The following is a 25,906-nucleotide window of genomic DNA, read 5'->3' as shown; positions in this document are numbered from 1 at the left end:
ACAACTATTCCATCACACAGCTACAATGTCAAGAGATGAAAAAAGAGAAGAGTCCCCTCAGCCAGCTGGTTCTGAGGCTCAGTTCACAAACCCAAACCAACCCCATAGAGCCTGAAGACATCACTCAGAAAATCTGGCCCAACCAAATCATCACAAAGCAAAAATAAAAAATGTATCACCTATTGGAAAGACACCACAAAAAAATCTAAGTAAACTTCAATGCTATTTGGCTCTAAACAGACAGTACATGGTGGCAGACTTTCTGAACACTGTGACTGATAGAAAACTGAGGAAAACACTCACTAGGTACAGACTCAGTGATCACAGTCTGGCTATAGAGACCGGTCGTCACAGACAAACCTGGCTGCCCAGAGAGGACAGGCTGTGCTCACTCTGCTCCAGAGGAGAGGTAGAGACAGAGGTGCATTTCCTATTACACTGTGACAAATACTCAGAACTAAAGATAATTTTTCTTTCCCAAAATTATCATTCAGTAGAAAGAATTTGAAACTCTAAAAGATGAAGGAAAAATAAAAAATATTTATTGGGTGAAAAGCCAAAAGGTGCAGTTTTGGCAGCTAAATATGTGTCCTCCTGCCACAACCTGTGAAAAGTGTAATGTCAATAATATTTCCAATTTAGTTTTGTTTTGGCTTTCATACCATGTCATGTGGCTTCTCAGTCATGTTGAGACTGGTCTACTACCATTGTTTTAATGTATTGTTATTCTCATTAATATTGTTGTTGTAGTTGCTGTTAATGGTAATCCCATTTCCACTACTACTATTATTATTGCTGTTGGTCCCACCATTTTTGCTATATGTATACTTTGGCAATGTAAATCATTAATCTTGCCATGTCAATAAAGTCTATTGAATTGAATTGAGAAAGAGAGAGCCCTCAGGTCCAGTTCCCTGACTTTCATTTGATAACATCTCACTGATAGAGATGGAAATAACCAGTGAAGATAGTAAGGTACAAAGTTATTTACTTCTATCTAGATCCCTTTGTCCCCCATTGACATACAGAGGTTAATAAATAAGATATTAATAGATTGTGTTTTTCAATCATTAAAAACCGCACTGGAGAGAATATATGGCAGAGTGTAGTCATATTTGTCCTGTTCCTCATAATCAACCATTTTACATGGATGGTTTAATATGAGATTATCAGACCTGGGTTCACATACTATTTAGTATTAAGTATTTAGATATGTTTTATTTGAAAAAACAAGTAGTTGAATATATTTGGAAATACACTTGGAAAGTATTTTAAAATATTCAAATAGACTGTCTCAAATATACTCCCATGCATCTATCCCAGGTATTTGAAAATAGTATTTTGAAAAAAAGTTTTGATTCACCACATTTGAAAATACTCAAATATACAGAAAATGTGTATTTAAATAACAAATACTCAAATAAACATGTATTTGAAACCAGGTCTGGATTTCATACAGTAGGCCTACACACAGCAAACCAGAGCTATTCCCCTGGCAGAGAGAGAACCAGAGCTATTCCCCTGGCAGAGAGAGAACCAGAGCTATTCCCCTGGCAGAGAGAGAACCAGAGCTATTCCCCTGGCAGAGAGAGAACCAGAGCTATTCCCCTGGCAGAGAGAGAACTAGAGATATTCCCCTGGCAGAGAGAACCAGAGCTATTCCCCTGGCAGAGAGAGAACCAGAGCTATTCCCCTAGCAGAGAGAGAACCAGAGCTATTCCCCTGGCAGAGAGAGAACCAGAGCTATTCCCCTGGCAGAGAGAACCAGAGCTATTCCCCTGGCAGAGAGAGAACTAGAGCTATTCCCCTGGCAGAGAGAGAACCAGAGCTATTCCCCTGGCAGAAAGAGAACCAGAGCTATTCCCCTGGCAGAGAGAGAACCAGAGCTATTCCCCTGGCAGCGAGAGAACCAGAGCTATTCCCCTGGCAGCGAGAGAACCAGAGCTATTCCCCTGGCAGCGAGAGAACCAGAGCTATTCCCCTGGCAGAGAGAGAACCAGAGCTATTCCCCTGGCAGAGAGAGAACCAGAACTGATATGAGGGCTGGTGCATTGCACGCACAACAGACTTCTGTAACCATACCAACCAATAGCTGCTTTGGAAAAGTTGGGTGTATGTTTGGTGGGGACACATTGACATAGATATGTCCACTTTGTTTCCTATCTAAACAACATTCTCTTCATTTCGGACCACCTGTATTATTGGTTTACTTATTTTGATCATGGCTTTTTCTCAAGGCGATAAATGTGTCTGTATCACAAGACTGTTAGAAACACTACATAATTGTAATTTGCACACAGAGAATTCCTTCAGTCTTTTCCTCGTAGTTGTCAGCTGAGTACAAGCACATGTCTAGGAACTGTGACGACAATATGGTAATACACAGCTGCTGATATTATGCAGGCCTATTCATTATCTTAGTGTTCATCTCATTGGACACAGTGGGGATTATATGCTTACAGCTGGCCCCAAGATAACATGAACTGCTAGCATCCACACCAACCAGATATCATTTTATATCAGTGCTGTACACAGGTTTCAACATTCACACTTCAGAGATCATAAATGTCCTGAATTCTTCCAGCTTTAAGAAGAAAATACAACTATACAAATGTTTACAATGTGACCAATAAGAAAACCACTAGGTTCATTATTCTAAAGAGATAAAAAGATGTTTCTCCAGATTATGTAACACAACAAAGGTCGAAGGTGACAACAGTCGAGTTCTGAAGGGAAATTGAGTCTTGAAGGTCCTCATGTCTGCAAGATGACTACTTGGTCCTTTGAGAATTGACAGTGGTGAAAGTTGTTCCCCTTTCCTTGTCCTCTGTTGTCCCTCACTCCCAGAGAGAGGGAGAGAGTGACGATCTATTCGTCTAGCAGCAGGCTCGCCCTTAGTTTGTCCGGAGTTGATAATCTGCCAAGAAGAGAAGACGTAACAGCAATACATTAACACTCTTCTAACCATCATCACATTATCCCTGTACTGTGGCGTCACATTAACATTCAAATTAGCATTGGGGCTCTGGGTGACACGTTGGGGTCAGGGTAGTAGTTATTATGGCTTTACAATAACTTTAGTCTTTCACTTTTCACCCCCCCCCCCCCCCTTATCAATAAGTCAACACTGCTCTCTCTCTCACTATTTCTCTACCTCTTTCCCTTCCTTTCACTCTCTCTCGTTCTCTCCCTACCTCTGCTGATCACAATGAAAAGGTGATCGCCACCTTGGCATGCAGAGCAGTGTCGCAGAGAACCTAATGGCAGTAAGGCATCATTCAAATCCCCCTTGCCCCAGCTTCAGGAGAGAGGTAATAGATATGATAGCTGGGTTCACTGCCGGGCCGAATGGTGTGTGTGTGTCTCACCTCCACTCTGCGTTATATAGCGTACCCAGGGTAAGGCCTCATAGCCACTTTTCTCAATGATCTTCAGATAGCGTACCTGTGGAGGAGCAAAGAACAGTTTCAGCACATACACCACACACACCTACCGGGGCCCCGGCCCGCCCTTTGAAGGAGACCCGCACCGACAGAAAGTTCTCTCTGAATTTTTTTCCCGTTAATTTAATCTAATTGTCATAAGGTTCCATGACTTTGTCCACACAGTGTATCTGTACACACAAAATACATTTTGATGTTTTTCATTACATTTTGGGTGTTTTATTTAACTTTTGTACACCTGTGGTGTTCCCGGTCAAAAATGACCGGTCATTAAAAATGAATTGGTGAGACTACAATTAGTGTATAAAATTGAGTTCAGGCACATGCCCATTCATCAGATGGACACACTTCCTCTCCCAGACCCCCACATGCATGTGTGTTTGAGCACACCCCCCCCCCCCTCTTCTTGGCTTCCATGGCAACCCCAAACGGGAACCTTTCCCAATAGAATCTTTCAACCACAGGAACCACACCTGTTGGCATTCTCACAAACAATCACAACATTGTTTCAATAATATTTGGACTTTTCTTGCAGCTCTGGTATATAAAGCTTTTTTGAGGCCTTGCTCACAATTCATTCTGTGGCAGCAGAATTTTTTACTCAAAAACGAGTTGTATGAGCTCAGGTCAATGAGGCCTACAGGCCATAAATAGCAAATAGAAGTTCAAAACTTGTAATGTTCACAAGATCTTAATTTGATAAAAAGATCGAACACAACATTAGTGATAATATATGTATTATTATTATTATGGATTTATAATCATCAATAATGGGGCGGTATTTTGGACCGGGAACACAGAATGAATGAACATGAAACGAACACAACAGGAGGGTTAAAGCAACCGAGCGAAACAGCGCCCCTCTGTCTCAGTATGTGTAGACCATGTATCTGATACTGTGTGGACCAAAAGAGTAAGGCATGTCATACTATTTCTGTCCAGACAGCATCAGACACATTTATTTTATTTTTTATTTCACCTTTATTTAACCAGGTAGGCTAGTTGAGATAAAATTCTCATTTACAACTGTGACCTGGCCAAGATAAAGCAAAGCAGTGCGGCACAAAAAACAACACAGAGTTACACATGGAATTACACATGGAATAAACAAACATACAGTCAATAACGCAATAGGAAAAAAAAAACATGGTCTAAACATAATGAGACAGAGGGAAACCATGTGTTTGATGCATTTGATACCATTTCACTCCAGCCATTACCACGAGCCCGTCCTCCTTAATTAAGGTGCCACCAACCTCCTGTGATGCAGACCTAAGCTTGTCATCTGCCTTCCCGCCTTTAGGACAAAGACTCCCATTGTTAGGGTGGAGACATCAGCATCTCCTCATTACATACAGATCTCAGGTTTCAGCCTCTTGCGAATTGGAAAGGAAAGTTGGCAGGTACACAGTGCCCTGTTAGGATGCTGGATTGCCCTAAAGTAAATTGATGTTTGGCCAAAATGATGTATTTACTCCTGTAAATAAAACCATTCAAAATACTTCACAGGGGAGCATGACTTAGCCACAGAGGATCATTAGCTTATTTTAGAAAAATAGCTGTGGATTGTTTTAAAATCACCAGTGAGTTTGGGAAGGCCGCAATATGGCTAGTGAACGTAACAATAGATCTAGCTGACTGAGTTGCAGCTGTCAGTGAAAAGGGTCTAAAATATGTGTGAAAATAATGTGTCTTGAGTATAATAAAAAATGTTGCATCAATTGGCGCAGCGGTCAAAGGCACTGCATCTCAGTGCTAGAGGCGTCACTACAGACCCTGGTTCGATTCCAGGCTGTATCTCAACCGGCCGTGATTGGGAGTCACATAAGGCGGGGCACAATTTGCCCAGCGATTTGTCCGGGGTTAGGCCTTCATTGTAAATAAGAATGTGTTCTCAACTGACTTGCCTAGTTAAATAAAGGTTAAATTAAACAAATGTAAAAGAAGTGGATGGGTGTGAGGCGAAGATATGGCGCTATATATCTGTAGGAAAGTGCACATTTGGCAATGTTGATTTTCTGATTGTCTTAACTCACCACATACACCACTAATAAGCTGAGTTTCAAAGTAATTGTTTCTTTGCCTCACACAAGTCAACAAAGTCAGTTTTATTTACATTTTTTACATCCATTGCAATGATAATTCCTCAGTATTTGAAAAATCTTTCCAACACCTTGATAATTGCCAAGACTCGGTGTGAAAGAACAAAATATCATGATCTGATGATCCCATATATCCAGTGGAAATTTAATTTACTTTAAAAAAAAAAAACAGCTTTAGGCCAATGCATTTCACTTAGTTGACGATGGACGTTAAAGGCCTACTGCTGCATTTGCCAATAAGCTATCTCTGATTTCTATGCTCTCGTTTCTTTAGCTGCCAATTGATCACAGTATATTAAATGTGCCCATATGGCAGAGGCTAGTGCTCTCGCCATAGTTGAATTTGAAATTGTACATTTGTATCATTTTACTTCAGTTTTTTATGATTAACCACCTGACTATGATATTGAGAACCAAAAAACTTTATTGTTGTAATGAAACCTTTCCACGAAAATGTGCATATATAAAAATAATCATAACTGGCACCCAGATGGGTAAAAATGGTAGGATAAATTGTAAGCTTCCCCAAACTTTAAACTCACAAGCTGCCTATTGCATTTCCTATTACACCCCTTGAAAAAATTGTAAAACGCAAGCGCGTGCACACAGGGGTTCCCGTAAAAAAAACATGAATACCTATGGAAATCAAAGGCCCGTCCAACTGATTCGTTCTGGGGCACGCTCTGACACACGCACCCGTGAGTCAGCTCCTTCCAGCCTGTGTGCACTATTCGATGGAACTCATACCTGGCTCTACAAGGGTCCACTTTGATAAACATAGATTTAAGGGATCGGTTAGCTTACCTGGATACCAGATACAGTGAAATAGGGGATCTCAAAGTTGACAGTGATGGGCCTTCTCCCCTCCAACTCAGTACTCTCCACACTAGGCAGACCAAAGTGAGCCCTCATCATGTACTCTTTCCCCCCCTGTTCAAACAGAGAAACACACACAGGTATGAGGTTTATTGGAAAACTGGAGCATTTCTCTTCGTTAAAGTTCTTTGTTATGTTGTGAACTACACTACATTCCCCATTTTGCTGCTATAACAGCCTCCACTTTCTGGGAAGGCGTTCCACTAGATGTTGGAACATTGCTGCGGGGACCTGCTTCCATTCAGCCACAAGAGCATTAGTGAGGTCAGGCAATTAGGCCTGGCTCGCAGTCGGCGTTCCAATTCATCCCAAAGGTGTTCGATGGGGTTGAGGTCAGGGCTCTGTGCAGGCCAGTCAGTCAACTTCTTTCACACCAATCTCAACAAAACAATTCTGTATGTACCTCGCTTTGTGCATGGGGGCATTGTCATGCTGAAACAGGAAAGGGCCTTCTCCAAACTGTTGCCACAAAGTTGGAAGCACAGAATCGTGTAGAATGTTATGTATGCTGTAGCGTTAAAATTTCCCTTCACTGGAACTAAGGGGCCCGAACCATGAAAAACAGCCCCAGACCATTATTCTTCCTCCACCAAACATTACAGTTGGCACTATGCATTCAGGCAGGTAGTGTTCTCCTGGCATCCGCCAAACCCAGATTCGTCTATCAGACTGCCAGATGATGAAGCGTGAATCATCAATCCAGAGGACGCGTTTCCACTACTCCAGAGTCCAATGGCGGCGACCTTTGCACCACTCCAGCCGACGCTTGGCGTTGCGCATGGTGATCTTAGGCTTGTGTGCGGCTGCTCGGCCATGGAAACCCATTTCATGAAACTCCTGACGAACAGTTATTGTGCTGACGTTACTTCCAGTGGCAGTTTGGAACTCGGTAGTGAGTGTTGCTTCAGCACTCGGCGGTCCCGTTCTGTGAGATTGTGTGGCCTACCATTTCGCGGCTGAGCTGTTGTTGCTCCTAAACGTTTCCACTTCCCAATAACAGCACTTACAGTTGACCAGGGCAGCTCTAGCAGGGCAGAAATTTGATTAACTGACTTGTTGGAAAGTTTGCATCCTATGACGGTGCCACATTGATAGTCACTGAGCTCTTCAGTAAGGCCATTCTACTGCCAAATGTTTGTCTGTGGAGATTGCATGGCTGTGTGCTCGATTTTATACACCTGTTAGCAACAGGTGTGCCTGAAGTAGCCGAGTCCACTAATTTGAAAGAGTGTCCACATACTTTTGTATATATAGTGTACTTTATAGTGCACTGTAAACCGAACAAATGGCCCGTTGAAGCCAAACCCCTCCCTACCTGATCTTATCACAATAAAGCTAGCCAGGCCATGCAGTAATATTAAAACACTCCTCACGTCTGTACTGGTGCAGGATACATCAACAGTGCACTTCCTTGTTAGGTAAACAACTACAAGATGACCTGAATGGAGGTACAAATCACATGATTGTGGGAGCACCTCCTCTAAGAGTATGAATTAGGCTGTTTGAGAAGGTTGGAATCCCAAGCAACCTGCCAACACATAGTTTGAAGTACAATACCAACACAGCTACTGTAGTAGGTCAAAGCTGTGTGGTGGAAAACCTTGGTAGAGCATGGTTGGAATAGTCATTGTGGTGCTCATGTGAATTTCCTTTCTTTTTCAGCTTCAGACCAATGCCTACTTCTCACTTAAAAAACATATTTTTTTGTTTTTAATAAACACAGTCTCCTGCGACACATCACCAATACCACCTCCACACACAGTTGTTTGTTTAAACTGTCCATGCGGCTCTTTTGTTCCTCAGAGACAGGAAGGATGTGGTTTTACAGCAGCAGAGAGAGTTGACAGAGTCATGCTGAATGTAATGTTAATAGTTAGGCCATGGGGTTGAGTAAAGAATGCTTGTCAGTCTTTATCAATATGAAGTGTTTTCTGTAGCTGTTATCAGACATAACTATTCTAACCTCCCCGTGATTCTTCTGGTGGCGGTGTAAAAACATCAGAAAATGTGCTGCTTCCTGTGAGAATACTGTAGCCTCTCCCGGGTGGCGCAGTGGTCTAGGGCACTGCATCGCAGTGCTAACTGCGCCACCAGAGTCTCTGGGTTCGCGCCCAGGCTCTGTCGCAGCCGGCCGCGACCGGGAGGTCCATGGGGCGACGCACAATTGGCATAGCGTCGTCCGGGGTAGGGAGGGTTTGGCCGGTAGGGATATCCTTGTCTCATCGCGCTCCAGCGACTCCTGTGGCGGGCCGGGCGCAGTGCGCGCCAACCAAGGGGGGCCAGGTACACGGTGTTTCCTCCGACACATTGGTGCGGCTGGCTTCCGGGTTGGAGGCGCGCTGTGTTAAGAAGCAGTACGGCTGGTTGGGTTGTGCTTCGGAGGACGCATGGCTTTCGACCTTCGTCTCTCCCGTGCCCGTACGGGAGTTGTAGCGATGAGACAGGGTAGTAATTACTAGCGATTGGATACCACGAGAAAATGGGATAAAATTTAAAAATAAAAAAATAAATAAAAAAAAGAGAATACTGTAGCCTTCAGAATCTGTTAATGGATAAGACCGCATGTTTACCATTTAGTTACTATTTAGTCAATAACAGAGGAGGCTGGTGTGAGGAGCTATAGGAGGAAGACGGGCTCATTGTAATGGCTGGAATGGAATCAATGGAACGGCATATGGAAATCGCGTTTGACTCCGTTCCATTTACTCCATTCCAGCTATTACAATGAGCTCGTCCTCCAATAGCTCCTCCCACCAGCCGCTCCTGGTCAATAATTACCCATAGTATGGTTTTGAAGAGTACAACTGTGTGAGGGTGGATTGAACAAAATAGTATCTTAAACACATGGCTACTGTTACATGGGTGGTATGAGTGGTCCCAGCGGGAATCGAACCCACGACCCTTGGTATTTCAAGCGCCATGCTCTACCGACTAAGCCACACAGGACCTATGCTATGGATTTCACATGACTGCATCTGTTGGTCACAGATACCTTTAAAAAAAAATGGCCTCACAATGGACCTCAGAAGTTGGTGGCAGCTTATGGTAGAGAAATTAACATTAAATTCTCTGGCAACAGCTCTGGTGGACATTCCTGCAGTCACCATGTCAATTTCACGGTCCCTCAAAACTTGAGACATCTGTGGCATTGTGTTGTGTGACAAAACTGCACATTTTAGAGTGGCCTTTTATTGTCCCCAGCACAAGGTGCAGCTGTGTAATGATCATGCTGTTTAATCAGCTTCTTGATATGCCACACCTGTCAGGTGGATGTATTATCTTGGCAAAGGAGAAATTCTCACTAACAGGGATGTAAACAAATTTGTGCACAAAATTTGAGAGAAACAAGCTTTTTGTGGGAATGAAACATTTCTGGGATCTTTTATTTCACCTCATGGAATATGAGACCAACACTTTACATTTTTGTTCAGGGTAGTAATGTTTAGTCCATCTCAGTGACGTTAGCTACTTACAGGGAAGGATTTGATGTTCCACTGCACCACGCTCTTCTCAGGAAGATACTTGCAGCTGCCTGTGCTCGTCTTGAATTTGGGCGAGTCGGCATCGCTGGGCACAGGTACCATGATGGCCACATTGTTGGCAGTGGAGCGACTCTTAAACTGACTCCTGGCCTGTAGGGTGGAGGTGAAAGGTCAAAAGGTTACCAGCAGAGACGTGCAATGCTAGTGATGGATTGAAAGGATACAGTCATCAAGAAGAAACACAGAGGTTATTGTATGAAGACTTCCTTGCTCAATGATTAACTCATAGCATCTAAAGTTAAAGGTTGAGGAAACAGTCCCAACCCAAACATTGTCCCACATTGCAGCCAGGGTTCATAGGAAAGCCAATGTTGGAGCCATGCTAAAACACAGCGGATGATGGTGGACATCCTTTACCTTAACCTTGATCTCCACTCGGCTGTGGGAGAACTTCTCAATCACACTCTCAATCCATATCAGAGGCTTCACCTGGCAGACAGAGAAGAGGAGAGAAGGTTAACATGGAGGAAAGGAGACGTGTGTGTGTGTGTGTGCGTGTGTTCTGCTGACCGTGGTGTTGAGGCGGTAGGACATGAGCTCGGACTCTCCATCAGGGGGGATGAAGGAGATGGTGCGGTCGTTCTCGAAGCGGGACAGACGGACACATTGATGGAACTTGACATCCTCCAGCTCTACCGTCTTACATTTCTCTCCTGACAGGACAGGTAAGGGGGCGGGGTTATTGTAAAGGCTATGTCCTAATACACAACCTCTGACAGGTGCAAAATATCCATAGCAGTCCATAGAAGTTTTCCAGTCTCAGTTCAAGTGCTGTACAGTCTTATTATCTCGGATACTAAATAGTGTCCTGTAGGTTCCATTGTCATCCTTCCTGATCAGAAAACACACAGTGACACTGTACACACCACTGTTTCTTCTGCGTAGGTACTTTATAAAGAGTTCAATCGATCATAGCTGTTATAAGAGAAAGTTTTGGAAGAACATCCACTTCAGGAGTGGGTTAGAAAACAATGACCTGGCAATGTGGCTGTGTACTGTGGTGAGCAAGCCTAATGTTCCCGTTGTTTTCCTGAATACATAGAAAAAGGCCCAGCAGAGCTGCTGTTAAAAGCTCTTCATGACTCTGGGCCCCACATGAACCCAGGTAGAATGAACCCTGTCCACACCAAGATGACTGAGTTTGACCGAGTGTGTGTGTGTGTGTGTGTGTGTGTGTGTGTGTGTGTGTGTGTGTGTGTGTGTGTGTGTGCGTGACATTTCAATGTAAAGCCCCATCCTCCAGGGAGAGCTAGCGTCTAGTCTTTGGAGATCAGAGACCTAGCAGGCCTATCAGATCATTACATCCCAGCAGGTTAGCCCTTTGGAGCGCTACTCTCCCCAATATACTGTAAGTATGGTCCCCCTGGTAGCATCATTACTGAGAGATTGTGGAACGGTCAAAAAGGAGGCACAGTCGGTCATGTTCGGGCTCTAAGGGGGTGGAGGGAGAGAGAGATGCCAGACGTAGAAGGGTTTAGGTTATCTCACTGTCCCCTGTGGTTCACAATCTCCCGAACATGGCAACAGAACAGTCATGTGTCCATATCACAGAAATTAATCCTGTGTTTTATTCGTTTTCACAATTTGATCTGTTTCAGCTCTCATATCTCTCAAAGCCTACTTCAAAACTCTCCCTGTAAGCTGTAAGCTCATGTGATTTTCTTTCCTTTATGTATCATTAGCATGATTTCCCTATACCCAGATTTGACTGCCCTGACTCTCCAACAGTAGCTTCTTTATGTGTAGTGACATTAACAGGCTTTGACCAGAAGAGGGTGCTGTTTAACCCACACAAGGCTGTTTACATGTAGCAAGCCAGGACAGACACATTAATTAAATATCACTTCGTAATCAAAACACACCTTTATGGTTCAGAATTACTTGTCCCAAATTTAGATTTTAGTAGGATCCCTTGAGGGCATACATACATATGCATGTTATGCAAAAACAAAGTGCAATATACATTTTGGGAGAATAGTTCATGTCACTTCTTCCTTTGATTATGGGAAAGAGAAAGGGGGATACCTAGTCAGTTGTCCAACTGAATGTATTCAACTGAAATGTGTCTTCTGCATTTAACCCAAACCCTCTGAATCAGAGAGGTGCAGAGGTGCAGCCTTAATCCACATCCATGGTGCCCAGGGAACAGTGGGTTAACTGCCTTCCTCAGGGGCAAAATTACAGATTTTTACCTTGTCAGCTCGAGGATTCAACCCAGCAACCTTCCGGTTACTGGCCCAACACTCTAACCACTAAGCTACCTGCCGCAATTGTATTCATTTTTATTTATTTAACTAGGCAAGTCAGTTAAGAACAAATTCATATTTTCAATGACGGCCTAGGAACAGTGGGTTAACTGCCTTGTTCAGGGGCAGAATGACAGATTTTCACCTCGTCAGCTCGGGAATTCGATCTTGCAACCTTCCAACGCTCTAACCACTACGCTACCTGCCACCCCAATAGGGAGAGTGCAGAAGCACATTTTGCATTCTCATGTTTATCTATCCATTATTTGTAGGAGTATTTTTATTTTCCAGACATGCCACTTCACTTCCAGGCCGTAGGCTGCATGTGAGGAGCCATCCATCTTTCATCTGCCGAAAGCAGCAGTAGCCTGGGGGAGGGATTAGCACCGGGGCCAGACCAGGGAAGAGTAATCCACCAGACGCCCCACAACCAGGGCACATGAGGGGGGAGACCAGGGACGGAGAATGGGGGCAGTGGAGGCAGAGGGGTGGAGGTAGGGATGGGAGGCAGGAGGTATGGAGTTAGTTGGGCAGGATTGGGAACAAACTAAGATATTGAAGGGTGAGGATTTGGGCATGGAAGGTAATTGTCCATATTACCTGTGACCACATCTCTCCAGAGATGAAGAGTCCAATTATTTGGGTTGGGGACCTTGCACTGGCTATGATTGTCCTTACCTTTTGGTGTGTGTCTGTGTACTTGTGAGTCAGTTTGTGTGTATACTGTGTACAGCATAGCCACGGGAAGATATTGAGTTGGGTGTATAAAAATCCCTTTATAATAACGTATTCTATTATCCTATTTGCCTAGTGGCATATAGTTCAGAAGAAGACTTTTTAGGATGGGGCAAAAATCTTAGCAGGGTCTGGAAAATATGGCCTTTTACAAAAGTCTCATGAAATGCTTTTATAACACTGCTAGCTTAGTTTAAAGTTTTTTAAACTCTAAGCACAGATAGGACATTAATTATGCAAACACATCTCTTTTTTTATTGTGGCATGGCGTCAGTGAGATTCAAAACCTGATCTTCTGCTCTCTATACATGGAATTAGTCCACTGTGCCACTAGCATGGAGCTAGCATGCCATGTTTTCTTAACTCATACATAGCTGTTCATTTTTGTCTATTCAAACAGACCCCATTTCAAAGGAAACAAGCACTCATTAAGATCAGGTGTGGCCAACACACATAGCATTCTTAGAACGTTCTTTGAATGTTACTAAAGTTTTCTTAATGTTTTGAGAACAGGACTTTAAATTGCACCGTGAAGAAACCTGCAGAAAATGTTATACTAAAATTCCAACAGAAGAACGTTTTTTCTTAACGTTCTCTGAACAGTTTGAGAACATTACTTTAAAACGAACCATGACAAAACCTGTAGGAAACGTTATGGGAAGGTTGTATGCAAAATAACCATTGGACAATCACGCTCTCACCAAGCTCTAAGAAACATATGGTTTTCAGAACGTTATGTGCTAGCTGGGTTCTATGGATTCTATTTCTATGGTCACAATGCAACAAACTGTTTATTTGAAATCAAAGACTCAATCATGGACACTCTTACTGACAGTTGTGGCTGCTTTGTGTGATGTATTGTTGTCTCTACCTTCTTGCCCTTTGTGCTGTTGTCTGTGCCCAATCATGTTTGTTCCATGTTTTGTACTGCTAGCATGTTGTGTTGCTACCATGTTGTTGTTATGTTGTGTTGCTACCATGCTGTGTTGTTGTCTTAGGTCTCTCTTTATGTAGTGTTGTTGTCTCTCTTGTTGTGATGTGTTTTGTCCTATATTTATATTGTATTTATTTACATTTTTAATCCCAGGCCCCAGTCCCTGCAGGAGGCATTTTGCCTTTTGGTAGTCTGTCATTGTAAATAAGAATTTGTTCTTTACTGACTTGCCTAGTTAAATAGATGTTAAATAAAATAAAAATAAATAAAAAATGTTGGTGCATGTGCTGCCCAGATTCAGTCAGTGTTCAGACAGGAGTAATTATTCAATTTTGAAAACATTATTTAAATGTATTGTGTGTGGGGGGGGGGGGGGAGGAGGAGGGTACTGCAGCACCCCTACTGCCCACGGCTATGGTGTACAGACATTATACTGGAGGTGTTTATACTCACGTCCTGTGATTTCAAAGAGCACCTTGTCGTTGAGGCCCAGTCTGAGTTCAGGCATCCCAGACAGGACCACCTTGAGCTTGATGCTGCCAACGATCTCACTACGCAGGACACTGCCGGTAGCACTCACCTACAGAGATGGTTACAGACAGGGAAAAATATGAATCACAAAAACTCTGATTTTGACAAGGAGCAATCAAGGATGGCAGGTTTATATGAGGTTAAGGAAGATGTTTGAGACTGAAGATGATAAAGTGGCTTGTCACAAAAAGGGAGCTCAGAGATCTAGCTATCCAGTTTGATGATAATGTGGCAATAGAGGCCCATCAGACCTGCTCTTCCTTACAATCAGTTATCAGCCATGTCTCTGACTGTGACCCCTGGGATACATCAGGGGCTCAGGGGGCTGGTTACATGCCAAACCAAAAGGTTGTGGCCACATGGGTGTCCCGGTGTAACAACGTTAGCACAGAAACCTGAGGATTGTTGTAAGACAGGAAATTGGAGGAAAGTGGAGAAATGATATCTGGAAGAACCTTCTCTGACATACAGCTCATTCTAAATAATGATCACTCTAAATATGTATCCAACTATTAGAAATCAAATTTGAACAAAAATGTATCTATCCTGGGTACGCAGACCCGCCGCGGCCCCTCATGATGATACGTTTTTTTGTGGCCCCCACCTCCATCAAAGTTTCCCATCATTGGTATACAGTAAAAGGTCTCTACAGTAAAGTGTATGACTATGAACTCTTTACCTGGGAATGTTTACCTTTACTCAAACATTTTCCTGGTTTAGGGTAAAGGACCAATGCAGCCATTTTGATCTCAATATCATTTCTGAGTTACAATTAAGTACCTTACTGGGATTGTTTTCATTTAAAATGGGCAAAAGGAAAAAAATTGCTTCTTAGCAAAGAGCAATTTCTCAAGCAACATTTTTTTCTAGGGCTGTCTGGGAGTGGTGTGAGTGGGGAGGGGAAAGTGCAACAGGTAGCCTTGCGTTAGAGCATTGGGGCAGTAACCAAAAGGTTGCTGGTTCAAACAACGTGAAAAACCTGTTGACAACGTGAAAAACCTGTTGATGTGCCCTTGAGCAAGGCACTTAACCCTAATTTGCTCCAGGGGTTCCGTACTATGGCTAACCCTCTAAAACAACACATTTAAATTAGCCTTTTAAAATTATACATTTGGATTAGCTAACACAACGTGCCATTGGAACACAGGAGTGACGGTTGCTGATAATGGGCCTCTGTATGCCTATGTAGATATTCCATTAAAAATCAGCCGTTTACAGCTGTAATAGTCATTTACAACATTAACAATGTCTACACTGTATTTCTGATAAATTCAATGTTATTTTAATGGACAAAAATGTGCTTTTCTTTCAAAAACAAGGACATTTCTAAGTGACCCCAAACTTTTGAACGGTAGTGTATATAAAACACAGGGAATTCTAGTTTTTGACTGGACTGGGCCTTTAATCTATTGTATGTTCGTCTTACCCTGCACACAAATCAGTTATGCCACACAAAGCCAGACCAGCCGTTTTATAATCATACTACTGTCCCAACTAGTCACTCTCATTTGTTACCTGTCATCAGTACTCTATACAGTTAGATCACACATTCAAAGGGTTAAAAGATGTGTGGAAACTTATGGCTTGGCTAGTGTTCTTTAATAATTATTGTTTACTAGAGGTGTCCCCTGTTGTTTTTCTATTTAGCAGTTTCTTACTGTGGAGTTGCCATGACTTTATCTTCACAGTAAACAGGTAGAATAGTAACAAAACGAGATCCCATTAAAGAGGCTTCTTACCAGTAGGTTGACGGACTCGATGACGTCCATGAACACCTCGTTCTTCCTGTACTTGATGCCCTCCGACCTCCAGGACACAGCGTTGGTGACGGTGGCGGGGGGGCGAGGGGCGCCCACATCCAGTTTGTGACCCTGTTGGGTGATGTACCTGCAGAGAGGGGGACAGGAGAGGAGAGAGGGACAGAGGGACCGGGGAGAGCAGAGAGGAGACAGAAGATAGGGGGAGAGAGAGGACAGATACCATGTAGGCTTGTTCAGAGGGGGACAAATACAGGCATCACTACCTCACTTTCCACTTAGGTGCAAAAACAGAGGAGCACAAGATGAAAAGGAACTCTAGGAAGGACAGTGGAAGTTATTTTATGAAGATATTTGTTTTCTAGGTGATATCATACCTTGTATTTATTCATTAATGATGAAAGAGCTTATGATACCCCAGAATAGAAAGTTAATTTTATTAAACCTCTTGACTGGAGTAGATAGATTATTGAAAGGATTTGTCTTGGGTTGTGAGCTTGGTAACCATGGTTGTAATTGGAACAAGGGGGTTTACATTGTAATTGTAACCAAAAGACTCAGACTGCGCTAAACTAAACTCTGAGCTCAAATCATTATTTTGTACCTATTGTACATCTTGTGTGCTCATTAAATCGGTACAATCTACAATTGCTAAAAGCAATCAAGTTGACCTCATAGACTGTCAGGCCTTGCACCCATAGCTCCGCGAGAGTGGTTACATGTCACTAGCCCGATCCCATTGTGCCTTTAAACACAGCAGACCTTGTATGACTATCGTCTAATTCTGGCTGTACTATCAGTACCGTATGCTGCAGTGCTGAGTTGTACAACAGGCAGAGATATATGTATGTGTAATGTTTACTGTTAATTTTTATTGTTTATTTCACTTTTGTATATTATCTACCTCACTTGCTTTGGCAATTTTAACACATGTTTCCCATGCCAATAAAGCCCCTTGAATTGAATTGATGTACTGTCCTGAGAGAGGCTTGTTGTCCTCCAGGGAGGACTGGGTGTCTGAAGGGAGGATGTGATGAGATGGGGTGTGGGTAGGAGGAAGATGATGTACCTCCAGTATGCAAACGTGACCATCTGTGGGACACCTGCCCTTGTCTCTCTTTATATCTCACTGACAAACAACCAAGTGACAGACAGCAACACCATCTACTTCCTCAAATACGCGCACACACACACACACACACACACACACACACACACACACCTGTAATCCCCCCTGGTAGATCTCTTCTGCCTGCATCTCTCCAAGCTCCCCCTGGGGTAATGAGACAGATTGATCCATTCTCCACCATGGACCCTTCTGATGCTTGCCGACTTTTTCTCCTCCACTAAACCGTCTCTGGGCTCGTCAGAAACCCCCTCTCTTTTACTAAACCTTCTCTGGGCTCGTCTGAGAAACCCCCTCTCCTTTACTAAACCTTCTCTGGGCTCGTCTGAGAAACCCCCTCTCCTTTACTAAACCTTCTCTGGGCTATGGCACCGAAAGATGATCCCCAAAATTGACCAAGAAATGACAAAACACTGGTTTGATTTCACCACCGCACTGTGTTTTACGCCTCCTCATGCAGGGAGATCATTTCATCTCAACGCCTCATCTCAACGCCTCATCACGACTCACAGAGAGTGGAAAGACATGAAAGACAAGTGGGCTTGTTTTGTTTGGTCCTGATTCTTCTCAGAAATGCTAATGAATCTATCCGAGAGCAGAGTTGGCGGCAAATCGACAGATTAGCATAAGAATGTCATGTCAGTCATACTACGAAACAACACACACAAACACACTCATTGCCTCACACACACGCAGGGGAAGAAAAGGGAATGGTTGGCAGGTCAGGTGGGTAGTGTTTTAAGGGGGGGAGGTTGTGGAAGAGCCTGATTGGGGGGAGAACAGGGCGAGGATGGAAGAACGCCGGGATGAGGTGGGGCGGGGGGTCTCCTTGGTAAAACGAGGATCAGAACAGAGCTCGTCTGTCTGGAGTGTCGAGTGCAGCCAGCTGACGGTGGTATTGTGTGTGTATGTGTGTGTGTGTGTGTGTCAATGGAAGACGGTCTAGCGATGATCAGCCCTATTCAGGCCCATGGACACAGACAACACAGACATCACACTGATAAAGGCCTCATCAAACCTCAAGGCAAAATCTTCACATGTCTACATCAGACAGTCACCATATTATCACAGTAAACAGTCTGTTTGAGCAATTAAAAATACTAAATTATAGTATGATGTTACAAGCAGGCTTTCAATTGTAAGTGTAAGAAGATGTAACTCTTGAAGCTAGGGGGCATAATTTTTATGTTTGGAAAAATAACGTTCCCATTGTAAGCTGCCTATTTCTCAGGTCCAGATGCTAGAATATGCATATAATTGACAGAGTAGGATAGAAAACACTAAAGTTTCCAAAACTGTCAAAATATTGTCTGTGAGTATAACAGAACTGATTTTGCAGTCGAAAACCTGAGGAAATCCAACCCGGAAGTGACTTCTATTTTGAAAAATCACTGTTCCATTACCTGCCTTTCATCAATTTAAAGGGGTATCAACCAGATTCCTTTTCCTGTGGCTTCCTCAGGGTGTGAACAGTCTTTAGACATAGTTTCAAGCTTTTATTTTGAAAAATGAGCGAGATTTATCAAAACGCGTCAGTGGATACACGGATATCCCTCCATTAGTTGTTGCTCGTTCCTCTACATTTTCTTTCTCTCCCGTATTGAATAGTTTACAGTCCGGTTGAAATATTATCGATTATTGATGTTAAAAACAACCTGAAGATTGATTATTAAAAACATTTGACATGTTTTTACAACCTTTACGGATACTATATGGAATTTTCGTCAAGCCTTGATGACTTGCCTAAGGCTGTGAAATACTGAACATAACAAGCCAAACAAATGGAGGTATTTTGATATTTAAAACATCTTTATCAAACAAAAGGAACATTTATTGTGTAACTGGGAGTCTAGTGAGTGCAAACATCCGAAGATCATCAAAGGTAAGCGATTAATTGTATTGCTTTTCTGGCTTTCGTGACCAATCTACATGGCTGCTAGGTGTTCTTACTGTTTTGTCTAGTGATCGATAAACTCACAAATGCTTGGAGTGCTTTCGCTGTAAAGCATATTTTCAAAATCTGACACGATAGGTGGATTAACAACAAGCTAAACTGTGTTTTGGTATATTTCACTTGTGATTTCATGAAAATAAATATTTGTAGTATTTTTTTTTAAATTTGGCGCTCTGCAATTCAGCGGTTGTTTCCCGCTAAAGGGATCCGTGCGCCAAGAAGTTAAGGAGACATATTTAGCCCGTTGCCGTGGTAGCCTGGCCCTAATTAAGTGAATGCTGAACCTTCTGCCAGAACATGGCACCTTTCCCAGGAGCAAAATAGGAAAACAAATTCCTGTTAACGAGCTAAACCCTCTGAATCCTGTAGGCTATTGTATACTGTCACTAGCCTGGATGCAAGTATGCTGGCAAGCCATCTATTAGAAAGGTGTGCAGACAGAGGTGTTGACTGACTGACTCCACTCACTCTTTAGCAGAGAAGAAAACACAAATATAAAGTATTGTTAACAAGCCAAAGCATTTGGACCCTTTATACTGTAGTTTACGTAGCACTGTGGTAGTATGTTGGATATCAGTCTGTTGCATATCATTCTGTTGGATATCAGTCAGCTGGATATTAGTCAGCTGGATATCAGTCAGTTTGGTACTATGTTGGATATCAGTCTGTTGGATATCAGTCAGCTGGATATCAGTCAGTTTGGTAGTAAGTTGGATTTCAGTCAGTTGGATATCAGTCTGTTTGGTAGTCAGTTGGATATCAGTAAGTTTGGTAGTCTGCTGGATATCAATCAGTTTGGTAGTATGTTAAAGAAAACACAAAAATGAAGTATTGTTAACAAGCTAAAGCGTTTGTACCCTATATACTGTAGTTTACATAGCACTGTGATAGTATGTTGGATATCAGTCAGCTGGATATCAGTCAGTTTGGTACTATGTTGGATATCAGTCTTTTGGGTATCAGTCTGTTGGATATCAGTCAGTTTGGTACTATGTTGGATATCAGTCTGTTGGATATCAGTCTGTTGGATATCAGTCTGTTGGATATCAGTCTGTTGGATATCAGTATGTTGGATATCAGTCTGTTGGATATCAGTATGTTGGATATCAATATGTTTAGTAGTCTGTTGGATATTAGTCTGCAGGTCATCAGTCTGCAGGTCATCAGTCTGCAGGTCATCAGTCTGCAGGTCATCAGTCTGCAGGTCATCAGTCTGCAGGTCATCAGTCTGCAGGTCATCAGTCAGTTTGGTAGTATGTTGAAGAAAACACAAAAATAAAGTATTGTTAACAAGCTAAAGCATTTGTACCCTATATACTGTAGTTTACATAGCACTGTGATAGTCTGTTGGATATCAGTCAGTTTGGTAGTAAGTTGGATTTCAGTATGTTGGATATCAGTACGTTTGGTAGTCTGCTGAATATCAGTCTGTTGGATATCAGTCTGTTGGATATCAGTATGTTGGATATCAGTACGTTTGGTAGTCTGCTGAATATCAGTCTGTTGGATATCAGTATGTTGGATATCAGTATGTTGGATATCGGTCTGTTGGATATCGGTCTGTTGGATTTCAGTATGTTGGATATCAGTACGTTTGGTAGTCTGCTGAATATCAGTCTGTTGGATATCAGTCTGTTGGATATCAGTATGTTGGATATCAGTATGTTGGATATCGGTCTGTTGGATATCGGTCTGTTGGATATCGGTCTGTTGAATATCGGTCTGTTGAATATCGGTCTGTTGGATATCGGTCTGTTGGATATCAGTCTGTTGGATATCAGTCTGTTGGATATCAGTCTGTTGGATATCAGTCTGTTGGATATCAGTCTGCTGGATATCAGTCTGCTGGATATCAGTCTGTTGGATATCAGTCTGTTGGATATCAGTCTGTTGGATATCAGTCTGTTGGATATCAGTCTGTTGGATATCAGTCTGTTGGATATCAGTCTGTTGAATATCAGTCTGTTGAATATCAGTCTGCTGAATATCAGTCTGCTGAATATCAGTCTGCTGAATATCAGTCTGCTGGATATCAGTCTGCTGGATATCAGTCTGTTGAATATCAGTCTGTTGGATATCAGTCTGTTGAATATCAGTCTGTTGAATATCAGTCTGTTGAATATCAGTCTGCTGAATATCAGTCTGCTGGATATCAGTCTGCTGGATATCAGTCTGTTGGATATCAGTCTGTTGGATATCAGTCTGTTGGATATCAGTCTGTTGGATATCAGTCTGTTGAATATCAGTCTGTTGAATATCAGTCTGTTGAATATCAGTCTGTTGGATTTCAGTCTGTTGGATTTCAGTCTGTTTGGTGGTCTGTTGAATATCAGTCTGTTGGATTTCAGTCTGTTTGGTGGTCTGTTGAATATCAGTCTGTTGGATTTCAGTCTGTTTGGTGGTCTGTTGAATATCAGTCTGTTGGATTTCAGTACGTTTAGTAGTCTGTTGAATATCAGTCTGTTGGATTTCAGTCTGTTTGGTGGTCTGTTGAATATCAGTCTGTTGGATTTCAGTACGTTTAGTAGTCTGTTGAATATCAGTCTGTTGGATTTCAGTACGTTTAGTAGTCTGTTGAATATCAGTCTGTTGGATTTCAGTAAGTTTGGTGGACTACAAAGAGTCCGCAGAATTTGCGATCAGGAAACAGACTACAGTGTCAAATCTGCTGAATTGGAGAATCGCTTTTTGGATCGGGGCTACAGCATTCAGGTCCTGAAAGATGCAGGTATAAGGGCTGGATTACTTGACAGAGAGAACTTGTTACGAAGAGGAGTGCCTCGTGATACATCAGAGAGAGTGTATTTTGTTACAAAATACAGCACTGAAGCAGAGAACATTAAAAGAATCATAAAAAATAATTGGGGAATCATCCAAAGTGATACACTACTACGCCAAGTCTTTCCTGAACCACCAGTCATAAGCTTTAAGAGATGTCCTACCCTAAATGACAAATTAGTCCACAGTTATCTTCCGGGTGACTCTCAAAAAACTTGGCTTGAACACAAACCCAAGGGCTCTTTTAAATGTAACCAGTGCAACCATTGCAGTAATATTGCACAGAAAAAGTATTTTGTTGACACAGCTTCTAAAATGGAGCATTACCTCAAGCATTTTATTAACTGCAAAACCACTCATGTCATCTATAGATTAGAATGTCCACAGTGCAAGGTGTTCTACATTGGACGGACAAAGAGACGCCTTCAAGATCGCTTGGCGGAACACAAGTACGCGATACGGGTAGGCAATGAAGACTACCCCATGGCAAGGCACTACAAGTCCTTACACCATGGCAACCCTGCCTCCCTACAAGCTATGGGTATTGATCATGTTCCGGCCTCTATTAGAAAAGGGGACCGTCTTAAACAGTTAAACCAAAGGGAAAGTTTTTGGATTTACAAACTACAGGCCACTAAGTACCCTGGTTTAAATGAAGATATGGATTTCTCACCCTTCCTGTAGGGTCGTGATGGGTCCATTTGCTGTCATCTAGTGGACATTTTGCTCTATTGCCCTCAGCTATGTTTGGACTGTTGTTCATGTTTTGCTGTGGTCTGGTGTACTGTGGAATATATTGCTTTCTTGTTCTGGACACTTCTCCCAGTCATGGTTAGGGTTGGAACTGCCTCTCTGGGTGTTCTGATGCTTCTAGCTTGGAGTTGTATGCTCATGATAACATAGCTACAGTATTTCACCTTTTCATGTGTATATTATTGCTTACTCGGTGTGTCCAATTTGGTAACCACTCCCTCTTCTAATTAGGGCTAATTGGAAAAGCCTTTCTAAAGAGGACATTGTATTCTCCTTTTTCTGTACTCCCTGACGAAGGCCATGCAGCCGAAATGCGTCGTTTTTAAACAACTTTGTTTCTATTGAACATGCCATACTAATAAAGGCATTTTAATTAATTATATGAAGAGTGCCTTGGTCCTCCTTTCTTTTTGATGACCAATTTACACCTTTTACCAAAGAGCACCTTCTATCTACCAAAATATACTATAGTGTATCTTAGTAGCGCTTCCCTTCCTCCTCTTTCTACAAGTTTTGTGGTCTGTTGGATATCAGTAAGTTGAATATCAGTCTGTTGAATATATGTAAGTTTGGTAGTCTGTGGATATCAGTCTGTTGGATATCAGTCAGTTTGGTAGTCTGTTTTAGTATTGCCACTGTATTACAGTCTGAAATGTCAAGCCAATCCTACCAAGACAGACTGCAGTATTGATTGACTGGTACTCAGTCCAATACTCACTCTTGCAGGATCTTGCTGTCTGTGGTCTGAGGGAAGCCGAAGTCCATGACCTCATCCATCAGCTCATACACCGTCACAAAGTTGTCACGGATACTCTCCTCCTCCAGCTCCTTAAAGTACTCCTTAAACACCTACAGATGGGTACACAGACAACTTATTACATATACAATACAATAGGATTGCATTCAATTGGTTGAATACAAGCAGTGTACTCCAGTAGGTACAGTTGAAGTCGGAAGTTTACATTCACCTTAGCCAAATACAGTTAAACTCAGTTTAAAGGATCACCACTTTATTTTAAGAATGTGAAATGTCAGAATAATAGTAGAGAATTATTTATTTCAGCTTTTGTGTCTTTCATTACATTCCCAGTGGGTCAAAAGTTTACATACACCCAATTGCTGTTAAATTGTTAAACTTGGGTCAAACGTTTCAGGTAGCCTTCCACAAGCTTCCCACAATAAGTTGGGTGAATTTTGGCCCATTCCTCCTGACAGAGCTGGTGTAACTGAGTCAGGTTTGTAGGCCTCCTTGCTTGCACACGCTTTTTCAGATCTGCCCACAAATGTTATATAGGATGAGGTCAGTGCTTTGTGAGGGCCACTCCAATACCTTGACTTTGTTGTCCTTAAGCCATTTCCACAACTTTGGAAGTATGCTTGGGGTCATTGTCCATTTGGAAGACCCATTTGATTCAAGCTTCAACTTCCTGACTGATGTCTTGAGATGTTGTTTCAATATATCCACATACTTTTCCTCCCTCATGATGTCATCTATTTTGTGAAGTGCACCAGTCCCTCCTGCAGCAAAGCACCCCCATAACATGATGCTGCCACCCCCATGCTTCACGTTTGTGATGGTGTTCTTCGGCTTGCAAGCATCCCCCTTTTTTCTCCAAACATAACCATGGTCATTATGGCCAAACAGTTATATTTTTGTTTCACCAGACCAGAGGACATTTCTCCAAAAAGTACGATGTTTGTCCCCATGTGCAGTTGCAAACTGTAGTCTGGCTTTATATGGCGGTTTTGGAGCAGTGGCTTCTTCCTTGCTGAGCGGACTTTCGGACTATGTCGATATAGGACTCGTTTTACTGTGGGTACAGATACTTTTGTACCCGTTTCCTCCAGCATCTTCACAAGGTCCTTTGCTGTTGTTCTGGGATTGATTTGCACTTTTCACACCAAAGTACGTTCATCTCTAGGAGACAGAACGCAACTCCTTCCTGCGCGGTATGACGGCTGTGTGGTCCCATGGTGTTTATACTTGCGTACTATTGTTTGTACAGATGAACGTGGTACCTTCAGGCGTTTGGAAATTGCTCCCAAGGATGAACCAGACTTGTGGAGGTCTACAACTTTTTTTCTGAGGTCTTGGCTGATTTCTTTTGATTTTCCCATGATGTCAAGCAAAGAGGCACTGAGTTTGAAGGTAGGTCTTGAAATACATCAACAGGTATACCTCCAATTGACTCAAATGACGTCAATTAGCCTATCAGAAGCTTCTAAAGCCATGACATAATATTGTGTAATTTTCCAAGCTTTTTAAAGGCACAGTCAACTTAGTGTATGTACACTTCTGACCCACTGGAATTGTGATACAGTGAATTCTAATTGAAATAATCTGTCTGTAAACACCTGTTGGAAAAATTACTTGTGTCATGCACAAAGTAGATGTCCTAACCGACTTGCCAGTACTATAGTTTGTTAACAATAAATTTGTGGAGTGGATGAAAAACTACTTTAATGACTCCAACCTAAGTGTATGTTAACTTCCGACTTCAACTGTACTGTACAGTCGTGGCCAAAATTTGAGAATTACACAAATATTAATTTCCACAAAGTTTGCTGCTTCAGTGTCTTTAGATAGTTTTGTCAGATGTTACTATGGAATACTGAAGTATAATTACAAGCTTTTCATAGGTGTCAAAGGCTTTTATTGACAATTACATGAAGTTGATGCAAGGAGTGAATATTTGCAGTGTTGACCCTTCTTTTTCAAGACCTCTGCAATCCGCCCTGGCATGCTGTCAATTAACTTCTGGGCCATAGCCTGACTGATGGCAGCCCATTCTTGCAAAATCAATGCTTGGAATTTTGCAGAATTTGTGGGGTTTTGTTTGTCCACCCGCCTCTTGAGGATTGACCGCAAGTTCTCAATGGGATTAAGGTCTGGGGAGTTTCCAGGCCATGGACCCAAAATATCGATGTTTTGTTCCCCGAGCCACTTAGTTAACCCTTTTGCCTTATGGCAAGGTGCTCCATCATGCTGGAAAATGCCATTTTCATCACCAAACTGTTCCTGGATGGTTGGGAGAAGTTGCTCTCGAAGGATGTGTTGGTACCATTCTTTATTCATGGCTGTGTTCTTAGGCAAAATTGTGAGTGAGCCGACTCCCTTGGCTGAGAAGC

The 25,906-nt window shown here is 42.4% G+C and overlaps 1 protein-coding gene and 1 non-coding gene across 2 annotated transcripts in view; both read right to left on the bottom strand.

Annotated features, from left to right (window-relative positions):
- Positions 1-971: 971 nt before the first annotated feature.
- Positions 972-25,906, bottom strand: part of LOC129810729 (AP-1 complex subunit mu-2-like) — a 36,176-nt gene continuing 11,241 nt past the window's right edge. The window contains exons 4-12 of the mRNA XM_055861527.1: positions 23,496-23,626; positions 16,149-16,296; positions 14,332-14,458; positions 10,474-10,616; positions 10,321-10,392; positions 9,895-10,053; positions 6,350-6,475; positions 3,369-3,444; positions 972-2,917 (exon numbers count right to left, since the gene is read on the bottom strand). Coding sequence (XP_055717502.1) covers positions 2,895-2,917; positions 3,369-3,444; positions 6,350-6,475; positions 9,895-10,053; positions 10,321-10,392; positions 10,474-10,616; positions 14,332-14,458; positions 16,149-16,296; positions 23,496-23,626 — 1,005 coding nt within the window. The 3' untranslated portion in view covers positions 972-2,894. The remainder of the gene's footprint in view (positions 2,918-3,368; positions 3,445-6,349; positions 6,476-9,894; positions 10,054-10,320; positions 10,393-10,473; positions 10,617-14,331; positions 14,459-16,148; positions 16,297-23,495; positions 23,627-25,906) is intronic.
- Positions 9,294-9,369, bottom strand: trnas-uga (transfer RNA serine (anticodon UGA)). The gene has a single exon. It is a non-coding gene; the product is annotated as a tRNA-Ser (tRNA).

This window comes from Salvelinus fontinalis, chromosome 14 (genome assembly GCF_029448725.1).
Source record: "Salvelinus fontinalis isolate EN_2023a chromosome 14, ASM2944872v1, whole genome shotgun sequence".
NCBI classification, from domain to species: Eukaryota; Metazoa; Chordata; class Actinopteri; order Salmoniformes; family Salmonidae; genus Salvelinus; species Salvelinus fontinalis.
The sequence above is the reverse complement of the archived record's forward strand: the minus strand, read 5'-3'. Positions and strand labels throughout refer to the sequence as shown.